At 29.8% G+C, this 18,419-nt stretch overlaps 1 protein-coding gene across 3 annotated transcripts in view; it reads left to right on the forward strand.

Moving 5' to 3' along the window:
• Positions 1-18,419, forward strand: part of LOC145241556 (glutamate receptor ionotropic, kainate 2-like) — a 459,102-nt gene that overhangs the window by 323,252 nt on the left and 117,431 nt on the right. The window contains exon 14 of one of the 3 annotated variants that reach the window (XM_080104624.1): positions 16,464-16,482. The exons of the other annotated variants lie outside the window; for them this stretch is intronic. Within the exon in view, the coding sequence (XP_079960750.1) occupies positions 16,464-16,472 (9 nt within the window). The 3' untranslated portion in view covers positions 16,473-16,482. The remainder of the gene's footprint in view (positions 1-16,463; positions 16,483-18,419) is intronic. 3 annotated transcript variants of the gene reach the window in all.

Genomic DNA, 18,419 nt, shown 5'->3' on the forward strand with positions numbered 1-18,419 from the left:
AATGTCAGAATGTTGGTCAGGACACTTCTCAACTTATATATTTACAGAAATTGATCTACAGATTAAAATCTTTTATATAGCTTACTCCGATGTATCTAAAAATACTGTTTTAATATTGTCTATGTATATGATTCTAGATATTGCGCCTTTTACCTAAAGTGGAAATCTTAATGACTATATAATCTTTAATTCTTCAGCAGGTCAAAATATAAAAATCTTGACTTTAGGGACATGTGTTTCTTTCAACACTTTCATGAATGCACCTGCTTTATTCGTTCACAAGCAGGCTTCTCGGGTTAATAATAAATAGGGTTTAAAATACTTTTGAAAGAGCGTGTCGAGCTAGCCTAATGGTTATCGCATTTGACTCGCTTTATTTAGGCTTCGGTTTCAATCTCAGCTGAAGTAACCTGTAACAACAACAACAACAACAAAAACTCGTGTGAACATGTATTAGTTTCTTACCGGTTTTTTTTTAACTTCAGTTTTCAAAGGAATTTTTCGGCTACGTTAACATCCTATGCTATTTGTGTTTATAATAAACAAGAAAAAAGACGACCATCTTTACACATACATACGTATATATCATCCATTATATATGTGGGTGTGTTTATATGCCAATGTGTGTTGATACTAAATATTTGCCAATATTCGGGAAAATTTAGGTTACAAAGGGATCCCATAAATGCAACAATCGGTTTTTCTACGAGGTTACCCATCAGAGATAGATTGCGAAAGAATACGATTCATAATGTATGTTTATATTGAGACATAACTTTATACCTTGCCCTAAATATATTTCGGTTCTGATACATCTAAAACTTTCTTTTTCCAGCTATACTGTAGTATGCATTCTTATGGAGAAATTGTATATAGCATACCCCACTAAAGCCCTTTGATATGTCAAGAGCAGTTACAATAGAAAAGAATCCACCGCCGAGACATTCGCTAAGCTATAACACATCTGCTGTAGATATAGCAGAACGGAAACCATATTTATGTCACTAAGAATAATGTTTTAAAGAGGTGGCAGACTACTTCTCGATTTAACAGATTCCAGTAACTTACCCATGACGAAGAGGTGACTTATTCTTCTGGTATGAGAGGAAGATGACCGATCACCTGAATTCTTAAATACAGCGTATACTAATGAGGTTTTCCAGATTGTTGGGATGCAATTCTCTTTAAAGCAACGTTTAAACAGCTTTATAAGCTTGGTAGCCGGTTCCGGTTGAATCTTTCTCAACACTAATTGGAATGCCGTCACGGCCAGTTGCTTTACTGGAATCAAGGTGTTTTATTAGCTTGGAAACATCGCGCACTTTTAGTTGTATGTTGCATAGCATACTTTTAATACAAGAGGAAATATGAGGGTCAGTTTGACGGCTTTGGTTGCTTAGAGTAGGGTTAATTGCAAAGTTCTGTATTTTATATTATATCAACATATTTTCTTGAAAATATGCCACAGTGCTTTCCCATTATTGCTCGGTTTTCAATAACATTGTAAGCAAGTTCTGGTTAACTTACATAGACTTCTGTTTGTAACTCAAGCTTCTAACGAACTCGGACTCATTGTAAACAAGTAAAGCGGGCATGGTTCCCCATGAGTGCCCAATGAACGAATCATTAGCCCACAAATACCAAGGGGACATCAAATCCTGGTGAAAATGAAGATACGTTGAAGTTTTAGCATTTATCATTTGATTTGAATTCAGCCTCATGCAAAACTGCTAAATAGACATACACAGAAATGTTTAGACTAATATTGTAAGATAGTCCAATAATTGGAGTGTTTTTATTAGCCTTAAAAGCGTCCCTGGGGCAGACTACAGATTTATTGCAAAGTATAGAAAAACAGAATTATACAAAAAGCAGGTACAACATTCAGAAAATTTTATAAAAATCCAAGACATCATTTTTTTTTTATAAGCAAAAAATTGTCGATTTTTTTTTACGACACAAGAATCCCCACTTATCAAGGCTCGGAGGCCACTCGAGAATAACTGTTTACGTGTATACATTAGTAAATAAAATTATATCATACTAAACATAAGTAGCGGTTATTTTGTAAATTGGATTACATAGATGGGTTGATCATCACGAACTTGCTTACCTTTGACTTTAAGACAATCAAATGGTAGTCGGCTAGAAAGCAGGCAATCGGAAGACAGATCCACCAATCAAAAACGGCCCTTTGTTATTTTTATTTTATTTTGTTAAAACAACATTTTATACTTTAGGAATAATAATATATATTGTTTTTAAACTGCGATTAAAACTGAAATTCGTAGATCACCCCCTCAAACACAAGCTAGTATTACTTAATACATATAAACATATGTGTAGATTTAACATTTACAGCAACACATGGAAAATAACAGTTAAATATTTATGCGTGTATAAAGAACAGGAACGTTATCTGAGATGGAGCTATTTGCTGAGGTAACCGCGCTCTATAATAGTCACAATATTAAAACTACCGAACACATGTATGAGAAAACCAGAGAAGAAACCTCAAGTCTGCAGTGGAATGGGTGGGGCCGTAAATGATTTGTAACGTTTAATGGTGCCAAGACTAAGCTTGTTTGTTTTTTTTTTATAATTACAAGAAGCCTTCTCAACTACTGATTGATATTACTAATGATTCACGGCCTGAAATTACTCCCCTAAAACTCCTTGGGTTAACATAGACAAACAACATGAATTGGAACCAACCTCTATCCCATCGCCGAAACATGGCACCACTGTGCTTGTTGTTCAACTATTTCATTGCCTGGTGCTCTGACGAATTCAAACCACTAGTACACTCGACAAACACAAAAGCAACGCATTCCCACGCTTACACTGGAGATATCTAGGTGAAGTAAGCTTTTTAATTAAATAGCTTTTTCTCGTCGACTGTGTAGCTTATGATTGGTATTTCGGGATCCTGCTTAGCTGACTGTACTGACATGTAGAAATTCAAGTCTAATGTAAACATATCTCGCTGGCTAACTCCCTAAACAGTATTACTGCAAATCTGGTCCTAAATATTAGCCCATCTTAACTGATTCTATGCATTGTGAATAGACATTAAAAACGCTAAATCTAAATCAGGCGATATATTTTTGATTGATCCATTTATTAAGTTTAACCGGAAGTAGATGAAAATGCAGATTCCTTCGATTTCAATACGGATTTTATGAATAATTGTGGTGTATTACATTACATTACATTCGTTAAAATCATCAATTATTATTATCTTTAAAACATTATCATAACCGGCGTGAATCTCGTATATTTTCCTTAAGCAATAAATTACACTTCGTAGCGACGTCATAGTTATTCCATCTGTTTAATCGGTTTTTAATAACATACGTCTCTATATAGAAACCAATTTCTAGGAACTTCAATTATTTGAATTAATTCAATTGAAATTTCCGAAAACATATTAGATTAAAATATTTTATTTTTAATACAATTTCGAAAGAGATATTTTTACATAATGTGTCCTTGCATGGATACGGATATCCGCTGAGTCTGAATTTATCGATTTATTTTTGTTACAACTAATTTTTGTGCTGAAATCTGATAACCTAATAAAATATGAATTATATTCTTTGAAGTATTTTGGATTTAAAGAAAGATGTCATCTGAAGTAATATTACACATGGGCGCAGCAAAATTATTAAAGCCATGTCTCCAAGCAAACCATAGAATCAATAATGTTACAGTGAACCGAAATTACCCAGGGTCTCTGAAAAGTTAATTCTTCTGTTTCAGGAAAAAGCAAGAATAATCGACGTACGAAAGTGACTTTTTGCATAAGTTATCTATTATATATGCAGTTGTCCGTGTGTTTGTTTGTAAACCGAAATGTAAAAACTACGAATCGAACGCCCATAAAATGTATATTTTCTTGCTAAGCTTTAATATCTAAACACACACACACACATATATATATATATATATAGTTTTTGTTTTATTTTACTTCAGTCGAAGTTCTCAGAAATCAAGGGGCCCACGACCTGGGACTAACACTTGGCGTCTATATGAGACACATAGATATTCGAATGCTCTTTATCTCTCAAACACTGAGTTAGTATAGAAAATGAGAACATAAGTTTCCTCTCCCCAAGTAACCATTTTTATACGTTGTTGTATATCTTTCATGTTTGTCTCATTGTCTTACTGGATTCCAGGACAAGAATTTATCTAGTCTGGTGAAGTATTAAGCTTAGTGTTATTATTTGATGTAATATCACTTGGAGAAGGTGCACCATTCCTCGGAAAAGCTGTGGGGTAGCCGTAGTGAGGAGATATACTATATGATTTTGAATATTTGGTCAGGGTTTGCTTCTATGGAAAAAGTATCCTCATACCCGATTGTACTGTACAGAGAGACCTTAGACACTCGAGGATAGTGTCTAGTAGGCATTCAAGTTCCCTCCCTATATATATATATATATATATATATATATATGTGTGTGTGTGTGTGTGTAAAAATGACTTGGTAGAACAAGAGTATTATATTTTTCAGCAAAAGAAAAGAGAAATAGTTTCGAGAGAGGTAAGATTGATGGCTGGCCAAAAAGGGCAGGACAGCGGCACATAAAGAATAAGAGAAAAAATGTAAAAACAGAAGCAGTAGGAAGTTAATTTGTATTTTCTTTTTATGGTCTGAAGCAATGCCGCGTAGCCCTACTAGATAAACATCTTCATAAACGTCGCAGATTTTTCGGATATCAATATAATGCATTAATTTATAAACGAAATTCATTAACACCATTTCCAAAACATAGACCTCTCTAACAGAAACTACGTCATATATTGAAAGACTGGTATTCTAACTATCAGATATATATATATATATATATATATATATATATATATATATATATATATATATATATATATATATATATATCCTGCATTTTTTAAGAGGATTTTACTATTCGAAAATTTAGGAAAAACATTGTTACATTTTTATGAAGAGATATGTTTTCTAAAATCATGTTTGCACTTGTCTTTACAGCCGTTAAATATAAAATTCTGCATATCAACTGTTTTTCAAATATTAAATTCTCTATTATAAAAACCTATGCGTATGACCAACGCTCCACACAGTTATTGGACATTTGAACATTGATCTGTCCCAATATTCAAACTCTGAAAACGTGGCAGGACTTACCGCTTCGATGACATGAAACGAGAATTAAAAACGTCACTCAGTATTTACTGAATAAACAATCCGCGTATGTGTGGTCACGCTTTGGAACTGCATGTGAGAGGACGCCACAAAATGTAGTGAAGAAATGTTGAATCTGGGATGTGTAAAGTGCTAAAGTTGCCTTCACTTTTTTCGCCAAGTTTCAGAAAAATCTAATTGATGGGCCATAAATTATGAAAGAAAAGTGTAATTTTAGGCAAATTTTGGGCATTTGTGCCCCCTTCTGAGCTACTGGAAACATCGACTCAAAGTGAAAATGAACAAACAGTGCAGTTTCAGGCCTTCATACATGTATATTTAAATTCAGCACCATGAAAAATTAACACACACAGACATATATATATATATTACTCAAAAACTTTATATATATATATATATATATATATATATATATATATATATATATATATATATACAGTTTTTGAGTAATATGAAATAAAGAGGCCCAAAAAGGCATGTTTTTAGCCCTTAAATCCCAGAGGAATACGAACCAAAATTTTCTCAGGGTCACCCATACTGATTTTATATTAAGAACAACTTCCTTTTGGTCAAGTTTCCGGAAAATCTAATAGAGGAATCAAATGCTATGTGACACACATTTTCATTTTTGACCATTTTGGGATCATTATGGAGCTCTGGAATACCTGGAGACGCCGAATCCCAGTGTAAATGGATAACTCCAATAAATAATGTAGATTTTTTACAGATGTCAAATTCTTGTTATCTTGTGATTTTTATCTTGTTACCATTGTATTATTAATATTACCCATGCGTAGTTTCAGAGGATTTTTCAATTTGTAAACTTCGAATAATATTTAGAATATCTTAATAGATTTGTGCCTGTATGCATTTTAGTATCCAGTCTCATTCCTTTATTTTCGTTGTCACATACAATTTTATTAATTTGTAAAAAGTTACACGGTTACAAAAATTATTTTCGTGCTGACAATAGATTTTTTTTCAACAATTTCATTTGCTTAATGCAAAATAAATCTACATTCAATGATTAACATCAATATTTATATTATAAGAAGGAAAATCGATTTCGTCAATTAGTACGTTGTTTCTGTTTCGTGTGGTGAAATCGTTTAATTTTTCTATTTAGAAAAAATATTTAAAGGCGAATTAAATAATTTACATTTAATTTTATTTACTTTCAATTATTAATAACTTATAAAATTTATGTTTATAACCGGAGGTAAGCTTATTTGTTCAAGTTACGAGAGGTATATTATGTTTGATTTTTATAGACCGAGATCGATGTGATGAATTCTTCCCTAAATATACCATGTGGAAAATTGTCGTAACAATTTAGATTATTCAGTGACTACCACTTCCGGCCAGCAATGTGTTTCACCCGTTCAACACCGAGTATATACAGCCAGTATATATATATATATATATATATATATATATATATATATATATATATATATATATATATATATATAGGAAATTTATTACTGTGAGTCCAGAATGAGTTTACATACTGTTTCAGCTAGAGGAAGATCCCCAAAAAGAAGAGAAATTATCCAACTAACATCGTCAGAATTCATAGATGGACTAAGTTATAATATGTAAATATGTAAACTCATTCTGGACTCACAGTAATAAATTTCCTATATACTGCTCTGGCTACACATTGAGCACTCTAGTCCGGTTTTTTCACCACTGATAAAAAATATATATATATATATATATATATATATATATATATATATATATGGGTGTCCAAAAATTTACTCAAGTCTGTAGAACGTAAATGCATTCTTTATTCTTAATATTTTTCTGTAATTTTAGCGTAATCTGACTAAGACAGTGAGAAGTTCTATTAAAAAGGCACAATTACAACTTTCTTTATTCATTAAAAAAACTGCCTTTTAAATGTTGCCCGTTTTCAGCTTTGCATATTTATGCTCTTTCAAAAACACGATTCATGACAGATTGCAGACTCACTGAACTACGAGTAAACTCCCTTATTCCGTTCCTTCAATTATTGCAGTGTGTCAGGTTTGTTAAAGCTACACAAACCAGAACATTTGGGGCTTATCTAGTCTGGGAAGATGGTAGCCATTTTACATTGCCACAGCGGGCGATAATGTTGTCGCAACGATAAGCCCTTTGTGTCAAAACAATTGACCACTGTTTTTGGCCAAAAAAAAACAGCTTGCGTTTGTTGTTAAATGCTATACTAATCCATGATAAATTTCCAAAATGCTATCTAAAATATCTGAAATAGAGAAAAATAGTTATAGTTAGAGAAAATAAGATTTTAAATTTTTTTATGCTTTTTGAGCACGATCAAATATATATATATATATATATATATATATATATATATATATATATGGGAAGCAAGATAAAGGGACATAATTATATAAGTATTTAATAAACAACCATATATGCAACATATATAATATATGCAAACTATACAATATATACAAAATCTACAATACTAATTTTAGACAGTGCATCTTAGTTTTGTTACCTAACACTTCTCAACTTCCGAAACAAAGACTTAAATTGTGAAATGCCTTGCATAAGGGCTTTTAATAACAACCACATAGGGTATCGAAGTCTCTTGTTAATAAGTTGATCGGTAAATCTACATATAACTGTCTATCTCGTTCTAATAGCAATATACACCCTTAAACTAACTTTTTTAAAGGTGAGAGTAAAGTTATATTGTATTGACTGTTATGTAAAGGTCGTTCATTTTGTGAAGATGATGCATTTATACACATATGTAAGACATCTGGACATTTGAGGCAGTATTGCCGAAATATAGTTTAATTTGTTGCACAGGATTTGTAAAATGGTTGCCTTTTGATTACGGCATATACGCACAAGCAACGAGAAGATGTGTCTGATTGTACTCTAATTATTTGTATAATTTCTGAATTATGAAAGCTAAAAATTAATCTTTGAGGAAATGACATTTTTGTATGATACAATAAACCAAAAACTTATGTTTACGTTAATGTTCGCAGATTATAAGTGCCTTATATACTTTAATTTATATGTAAATATACAGTTTTTGTTGCTCTGAAAACGTTCCGATTATTTACTAATAATAAAATACTTTAGATACACGAATATATTTCTATCTATTAAAGATCCCAATCCATCAAATGAGAACACGACTTCGCTTTTATAGAGAATGATTAGGTAAGCAATATTATGAAGTATTATGACGGAAAATATTTTAATAAAACAGAGCGGGCAGGACTGTGTTTTACTGCATGACAATTTAATTAGATTTACTATTCAATCTGCTTCATTTCATCAAAACCTCACCTGCCTGTTTAAATGCATGCATAATGTATGTATGCCTAAAACTTTCAACAGAGGCGATAGATTTTTACAAGATCGATATCGTTTTAAATCCCAACCCCCGGACGATTAATATCGAATAATTGACTAAAAACATTTCATCATCCTCAAGCGGTCTCTTCTCTTCAAAAAGGGACCTTTTTTTTCGCCGATATTTTCGAAAGTGATCCCCTTTTTCCATTTACTTATCTTTTTTTTAAACCTTCGCCATTTCCGGTTTGGCGATGGACGCAGCAGCAAAAACATCCCTTTTTTACGTGCTCTTCCTCCTTTGCGGTACAAGCTCGAGCCTGACTGCCTTCCTTCTACACATTTTTCCACAACACACACCTTCAAACACCCGGGCAACGCCGGACAGCCAGGGTAGTTATTTATATAAGGAATATAAAAATTGTAAATAATATATAAAAGTTTACTCTATGAACCCAACACTCTGTAGTAACACATAATTAAAAATAGACAAAGTTGATTAAAATTAATAATATATCAATATAATCGGCAATATTAGCTCAATATTTTCGCAATTGTTAAAATTTAATATTTATATAATAATTTATATTATACATTATATATATAACTATATATATATATATATAATGCTTTATATATATATAATAAACAGGAACTTTGCGCGCGCGTGCTTTCTGACTGATTTTTTTGTGTGATTTCACACAAATATATTTGATGAGCAGGGTTCGCGCTTTAAAATCCGTCTGATAAGTATTGACAATCCTACTTATAAAAAAAAACAATATGGACAAAAGTTCACTTTTATACAAGCTAACCTTACAATAGCGATTAAGGAATTATATATCCTTACACGATAAAACGCTTCAGCCAATAAAATCAAATGTAAGAGCACGTTCAAAAGATTCTTTTCAATTTAGGATATTAATTTTCGTTTTTCCTGTAACTTTAGTGATTATGTAAGAACTAACTTAATAAAAAACATGTTTTTTTTATATTAAACTAAAAGCGACGCTTCCCGATTGTTTTTTTTTATTTTGTCAAGAGCACATTCTTTCAACATATTTCACTTTTGCATCTAAACATCAAGAAAAGGCATTATTTACAGATCGTATTATAAAACCAACAGTATTAACAACAGTGCGTAATGAAGTATTTTACGCCAGTGTTATTGCTTATGATGTACGAACTATTACAAATAAGATTGTATTGCATTCGTGTTTGAAGAATGAAAATGAGAGCTAATCGGTTTAAGCAACGATTTGATTTTTTTTTAAATATCCTTCGATACCTCTACATTGAAACAGTTGATTACGTTAGTGTGGGGTGTAATGCAGTGGTTGTGCCAGAGTGAATTAAATCGTTTTTTCCTGTGTTTTTGACATCGTTATTATGAACGTAAATTAGTACTACAAGATTTGAACGCAGAATTGCTGATTTGCCTAACGGAAGTCATACAGATCATGCTCTATCTAACAAGACAGACATAAAATATCATTAGTTACAATATAAAAAAAATGATTATATAGTGGAAACGTATCGGAACATAATTACCACATCTCCACGAAGTATTTTAACACAGATATATTTTTGAACTGTTGAAAATGAAAAATAATTCTATTGGCTCTTCGTTTACTCCCATCGTCCAAAAAATGTTGTCTAATGAAAGCAACAGCGGGAAACAAATGCACTCTTTAATCCAGAATTAATATGATGACAAGTTGTTTCTCTGTCTGTTCCCGAGATTCTTTAAAGCGTAAGATCACACGTCGTCTCTTGATTTCGTCAGGGATTATGCTTAAGAATAACTTCATCCGAGCAAATTAACAAAAAAATATATTTCTACTTTAAATGTGTAAAACTGTTTGCAATCAGGATTGTGATAGTGTTGTCTATGAACGATTTCACAGATACGTTAAGATACACCTCGTGAAAATCGACTTGACCGTAAGGCAAAGCATATTCAATAAAAATTCAGATCAGTTTTTGAAGTGTTTTTCACAGGAACTGAAGGTTTGTATTCATGGAGAGACAGAACAGTTAGACAGTAATTGCATTAACAGAAAAAAAAAACAATATGGCCCGTAATTGGTCCTGATCGGTTTCATTACATTTGATTTGAATATCGCCTTTAAAACATTTGTTTGCATTGTCTTCTATTTGTATTTTTATTGAACCTTTCTTCTTATCGAACATATATTACTCGATTGTAAATATATATATATATATATATATATATATATATATATCAATTAATTGTAAATATATATATATATATATATATATATCTCAATTAACTGAACATATCTATATATATATGTGTGTGTGTAGCTTAATTTAATTGTAAGTATATATATATATATATCAATTAATGGTAAATACATGTATATCTCAATTAATTGTACATATATATATAGAGAGAGAGCTAAATTTAAATGTATATATATACATATCTCAATTGTAAATATATATATATATATATATTTAAATTTAATTGTAAAGATATATATATATATATATATACATGAATTTAATTGTAAATATATATGAATTTAATTGTAAATATATATATATATGAATTTTATTGTAACTATATATGGATTATATTGTATATATATATATATATATATATGAATTTAATTGTAAATATATATATATACATATATCGATATATCAATTGTAAATATATATACATATATATAGAGTTAATTGTAAATATATATACATATATAAATATATCAATTTAATTGTAAATATATATATAAACATATATATATATATCAATTTTATTGTAAATATATATATATACATATCAATTTAATTGTAAATATATATATATAATTTAATTGTAAATATACATACATGTATATATATCAATTTAATTGTAAATATACATACATGTATATATATATATATATATATATCAATTTAATTGTAAATATACATACATGTATATATATATATCAATTTAATTGTAAATATACATACATGTATATATATATATATCAATTTAATTGTAAATATACATATATATATGTGAATTTAATTGTAAATATATATGACTTTAATTGTAAATATATATGCATATATATCTATGAATTTAATTGTAAATATATATATATATACATATATATGGATTTAATTGTAAATATATATATATATATATATATATACATATATATGGATTTAATTGTTAACATATATACATATAGGAATTATATATATATATATATATATATATATATAATTTTCAAGTAATTCTCATATTAAAGGGAGAAGCTTTAAAATGGTAATATAATAGTAAGACGATTAATTAACTGATGATTGTGATTACATGTCATAAAGATATGTGTCTAAGATTTTACTTAAACTTGTTTTAATCTGAATCTGGAATTAAAAAATAGGCAGCCATACATATACCATGATATAATGTTCTACACGCGAATATAATGGGTTCTATTTTTGTTTCTAGCCCCTCTGAGATTTAGTACCGCTGAATTGTTACATGCGCATGTAAAGCTACCATAGAAAAGGCATTTCTATCTATTTTTCATTTCCATTTTAATTGTATTTAAGACATTCTAGCTTTGTGGTGTTTTCTACTTTGTAATATAAGTTACATTTAATTAAAATCTGCTGTTTACGTTCCAGTATATCAGCGGCATTTCACATTCTTGTCTTTTAGAATATGTGATAATTAACTTCATCAATTTTTCTAACTGATTTTTTATGGCATATTTGTCGTATATTTTTTATGGTATTATAGATCCGTCTACACGTTAAAATAGGAAACTGTAATAATCGATATTACCAATGCAGACCGAACAGTAAAATATAGATAGAGTAAACAAACCAGAGGGATATACTATTAACAGGTGCAAACTCCAGTCTGCAGAATGGACCACGAAGTAACGAAAGCAAAACGTAGAAATTTGTGAAAAAAAATCTGACATATAGATAAGAAAATTACAAATTTAAACCGCCATTATCTATGATTACTTTGCGCATGCGCAACATAATTGTAATGTCGGCTAATTTAAAAGAACATTTTGCTTTTCAACTTGGTTATTTGTGCACGCGGTATTCATCAACCATGACAATAGTTTAACTCGGTTTCCACCATAATAGGTGTATGATTACTATCTTCGTTCATTTCAGTAGTATGTAGTTTAAGAGTTAAGCGGTTAAATATTTAGACACAGACAGACACAAATACATACATCTGTTTTATTGATATAGATATAAATTTACAAAATTATACTTCAAAATAGGATTTTTTTTAATTTAAAGATTAAAGGGGAGTGAGACGGCAGCCTTGTGGACTTCCATTATTTATTCCTAATTTTATCATATTCCATGAACGATGTTTTTTCTCATAAGAGAAAGCTGAATTGTGTTTTCTAAGTCATAAACTACGTAAGACTTATTTTTACTTTGTTCTTTTTTAGATGCTTACATCAGGTGAATTCATGATTTGTGTAAAGCATCCAGTACGTTTCTGTGGCGTTTTTCTTAGTTTAGAACAGAATTCTATTGCATAGCGTTCTTCTTCACGTGCAATCCAGCAGCCGTGACAATACGATGTTTTCTATTTTCTACTGTTCATTTGAACATGAAATCATACGATTTGGTCAGTCATTTCAAAAGATAACTATCAATACGATAATTTTAAATGCCTGTACATAAATGTCTGAAAACTTTCTAAAGGCATGTCGAACATCTACTGTTTTATTCATGTAGATAAAAAAAAATCAAGCCAACTTATACTACAAGTCAATATTCCCTAATTTAAAAGTAAAAAAAATACCTTCCATTATGTTCTTTTAAATTATGCGCATTCCATGAACGATGTTTGTGATAATTGAGAAGAACATTGTATTTTATGTGTCACAATCTAACACAGTTTGTTGCTAAGTTCTTTATTTTTAAGCTCCTAATATCAAGTTGATCCAGGCCTTATCTTAAGCGATTTAGATTAAATAATAAGTGTACACGGTATATATATATATATATATATATATATATATATATATATATATATATATATATATATATATATATATATATTGCTATCAAGTTGACCAGGAAATTCTTGCGGATTTTATATTTTAAATTTAGATGAGCACTTCCCAGCTCAATCAATAATTTATTGAGCGATATAAGGGGCATAAGAAACAACACACTTCTAAATGCAACCAAGTGTACTCATGACAGTAACGTAAAAATTGTCTGATTTTGCAGTGTTCCACTTTGTATTTCAGGTTCTGGAAAAAAGACCTAATTTTTTTGAAAATTATTGTAATTTTAACAAATTACATCGAGCGTAAACTGCTCTTAAAATGATATATAAAATAAAGGTATTATTACAAAACATATCTGAAAATACATCATTTGTCACCAAAATTAAAATTTCCACAAAAACCTTTGTCAGGCATATATGAAAATGCTGTATTTAAACCCCAGGATATTTAATATCTTGTTGGCCCGTAAAGGCTGACATTGTTACCCATAAAATGACCGTGTAAACGAAGGTTGGTGTGTAAGAAACGTTTTGTGGGGGTGTTTCGTATCACTTGTCTTTTGTTATATTACATATATAGCACATATATACAGGCAATAAAATCTGATGAACTAATATTTCTTCCACAAAATTCACGAATGTAGCTTTCTAATTATGTATATATATATATATATATATATATATATATATAATTAGATTAGTATAGTTTTTGATTTAGATGCATAGCTCTATTAAGTTTAATAGATCATTTAAGTCTATGTTCTTTATATTAAAATTAATTCTCGCCAATCAATTTTAACGCACAAATTGACAAAAATACGATTATTAATTAAAAAAATTAATTGCACATGAAATATTTTCTTATAAAAATATAAAACGTGCTTTACTTGAAAGAGCTAACAGTTTTACGCGCAGCTGGCCTGCAAGTTCGACAGAAACGCTAAGAGCATTTACCAGGAAAATGACGGTGATAGGCTTGCACGATGGTCTACAATGTGGCACTTCATTTGCACAGCAAGATGCTTGGGGATATCTCGTTCGGTGAGGATCTATCGCTTTACCCCTCTTTAACTACAAGGTGCATTCAATAAGTTTCCAGATCTTTTTTCGCATGGCCACTTTTTTTTGATAGCACAGATGAGACTCTAGTTCTCTTTGAAGTAATCCTCCTCGGCTGCAATGCACTTGTATAGTTCTAACAACTTTTGGAAGGTTCCATGGAGTCCTCTTGTAGGACCGTGTCAATGACCCTCGGTACAGCAACTTTGATCTCCACAATTGTCTCAAAACGACACTTACTTAGCTTTTCCGTGAGTTTAGGGGTAAATAAAAATCATAGGGAGAAAGTTCTTGACCATAGGGGGCGAGGAACTGTCTTCATGCTCATTTTTGTCAAATAGAGTGTGACAAGTATGAAGATGTGGAGTGGCGCATTCGCTCAAATATTCCGGATCTTCAGTTCCTCGCGAATAATCGTGCGTCTATTTCCCAAACTGACATCAAACTAGGACTTATTGTATACATGGACACGATCGTCCTTTTCCATCACATGTGCATTAGAGGCAAAATGGCAATGCTCAGCAGCTGAGTTAATCTGTTCGGCGAATTTTTCACTTATTGTTCCTAACCAAGGTAAATGAATGTTAGTCGCTATCTTCGATTTTATTTGAGAAAAATTGTCCCCGCCCCTTTGTATGACAGAGTAAATCACATCTAGAGGATACCCATTATTGATGATCGTTTTTAGTTCGTCATCCAATTTAGATTGTGAACAAATCATGAGAGCACGATGTGTTCAGGACCAAATTAAATTATACTTTCGTCTGTAAGAGCAAAATGAATAACAACTTGTATACAGACACGTAAAAGTTTGTTTACGGGAAATTTATGTCAAATAACTTCATGGAGTTTTCAGAGAAGGCTAAAATAGAATTCCTCTCTCGCTCGTAAGAACACTTTAATACGGGATGCACTTTGTTTTGTAAAGTGAAAAATTGTTTGCCTCTGTTTCATTATTAAATAGGAAAAATGTGTCATCTGGCGTTTTGATTTTCTTCTCTCCACGCTTCTCTCGTACAGACTCTCTGATTTCAGTGAATAACTCATTCTTCTCCAAAGCTAATGCTAACATCATATAGTGAATAACTCATTCTTCTCCAAAGCCAATGCTAACATCATATAGTGAATAACTCATTCTTCTCCAAAACTAATGCTAACATCATATAGTGAATAACTCATTCTTCTCCAAAGCTAATGCTAACATCATATAGTGAATAACTCATTCTTCTCCAAAACTAATGCTAACATCATATAGTGAATAACTCATTCTTCTCCAAAACTAATGCTAACATCATATAGTGAATAACTCATTCTTCTCCAAAGCTAATGCTAACATCATATGTCTGAACCATTTTTTTTTTACGTTTCTGTGACCTTTTTCCCCAAATTTAATAAGAGTATGATTGCATATCGTTCAATTAAAATGTCATCACGTCCACATTGCATTTTTAAAATACGTCAATTTTTATTTGATCTTAGTAGGTGGTATTCCAATTTCTATCGTAGCTGTTCATTTGGACGAGGATTAACAATTCATCAGCTATCGCATTAGATAGCTTGCAATAACAATGTTTTAAATCTCTACGCCGAATTTTTATGCCCGAAGTAAAGTCTATAATGCCAATGAAGGCATCTTGTATACCATTCAGGCAAATAACTCTTGTTAGATGCATTCATATGACGACATACACATGAATACAGAAGCTTTCCCGTTTTTACTGAATATACGGCAATTATTTATTAAAGAATTTTGCTTTGATATTTGTAGGAAGTATTTTTTTAGCAAGATGTAGTCTTATAAAAGTTTATATGACGATGTATTTGGTTAATAAACTGACAGTCATTTTTCTTTTTTTATTTTCCTGTACTTATTAGCATATCTAATGGAAATTGGGTAATCATTAAACCTTTTACATTTCTCGTGGATAAGATTAATGTAAACCCGTAGGGCGATACATTAATATATGTATATAAATTTTCATAGATATTTATATATGTATATTTTTCCTCGGGATTTTTTTTTATTGTTAACAGTTTATTCGTTGTATCTGTGGCACTGTCATGATTATCAGTATAAACAAGCTTTTTGACCCTTTAGTAAGGAACATTACCGTTTCTACATCCTAATAATGTATGACATTTTCCCTCACGTCCAGCATATCCTCTTGTTGTTGTGGCTATTATTATTATTATTATTATTATTATTATTAAATATTATTATTATTATTTTATTTAAAATTATTAAATACTATTATTATTTTATTTAACATTATTAAATACTATTGATATTATTTTATTTAACATTATTATTACATACTATTATGAAATACTATTATTTTATGCTTTATTAAATACTATTATTATTTTATTTAACATTATTAATTACTATTATTATTAGTTCTATTATTATTACTATTATTATTACTATTATTAAATACTATTATGATTTTATTTAACATTATTATTAAATGCTATTTTATTAACTACTATTATTTTATCTAACAGTATTATTAATTACTATTATTATTAAATAATATTTCATTTAACATTATTATTAATTACTATTTTTATTAAATACTATTATTTTATTTAACATTATTATTAATTACTATTATTATTAAATACTATTATTATTTTATTTTACATTATTATTAATCATTATTATTATTATTATTACCACCAACACTTTATATTTACTATTAAATTATGCTCTTTGGAATAGTATGTTGTTGCTTATATTTTTGATTTTTTTAATTCTTTTGATTTCGTTATTTTAATTTCGAGTTGGAAACCAATTTCACTTTCTAATTTAAATTACGTTTATAATATTGTTATTTATTATTATTTTATTTAGTATTATTGTCAATATTTTATATACACTATTAAATCATTCCTTTTGGAATTTTATATCGTCGTTTATTATATTTTTAGTTTTTTTGTTCTTTTTTATTTAGTTATTTTCATTTCAAGTAAGACATCAATTTCAGTTTTGTAATTTAAATTATGCTATTATTTTTTACATTGATTTTTTTCTATTTGATCGAACTTGATAAATACAAACTATTTTTATTATTAACTTTCATAACATGTAGTTTTTAAAGTAACATTTTACGAAATATATTTTCTAATCATGTACAGCATTATCATAATTATATTAATATTATTTTGAGTTTTTACAATTGATTGTTTGCAGTGTTGTGAATTTGTGTGTGTATCGTAAGTTTTATGGTTTTGTTTTCACACTTGCATCTACCCCATTTCTTTGCATATTATATATATATTTTTTTATTATTTGCGTTACACGATCATATACATCCGTTTTAATGAAAAAAATCATTTTACCCAAATGATAGTTGACAGCAGCTGTCTCCCTTTATGAATGTCACATCTCGATCTACATAGAAGCGCCATAGATTTTTAAAATATAACTGATTTTCATTTTTACGTTTCTTAATAGATTTCATGATCTATTACCTGCACTGACGGCTCCACAACCCGCACTGCAACGTCGAAACATGTAATAAAAGTTAGGTTTAAATTGACAAGCTTCCGGAAGTAAAAATATGATTGCCCGTGGCACAACGACTACATTTGCAATGTACTTTAATCGTCTCATGCCTGTAGGCACATGCTGGTGGAAAATTTAACAGATGCTGTTCAAGGTTTCTTTAAATTTTCTAAGTTCAATATAAATATTCCCTTGTATTACAAAATACAGGTGAAGAAGATCGGAGTCTACATTGAGAGAACCCTGTGTGTGTAACTCTTAATAACATAAGTCCGAAATACCAGCATAATCGATTACATTTGATGTCTTACAAATGAAACCTG

Source organism: Euprymna scolopes, chromosome 20 (assembly GCF_053919585.1).
Source record: "Euprymna scolopes isolate OS-2025 chromosome 20, ASM5391958v1, whole genome shotgun sequence".
NCBI classification, from domain to species: Eukaryota; Metazoa; Mollusca; class Cephalopoda; order Sepiida; family Sepiolidae; genus Euprymna; species Euprymna scolopes.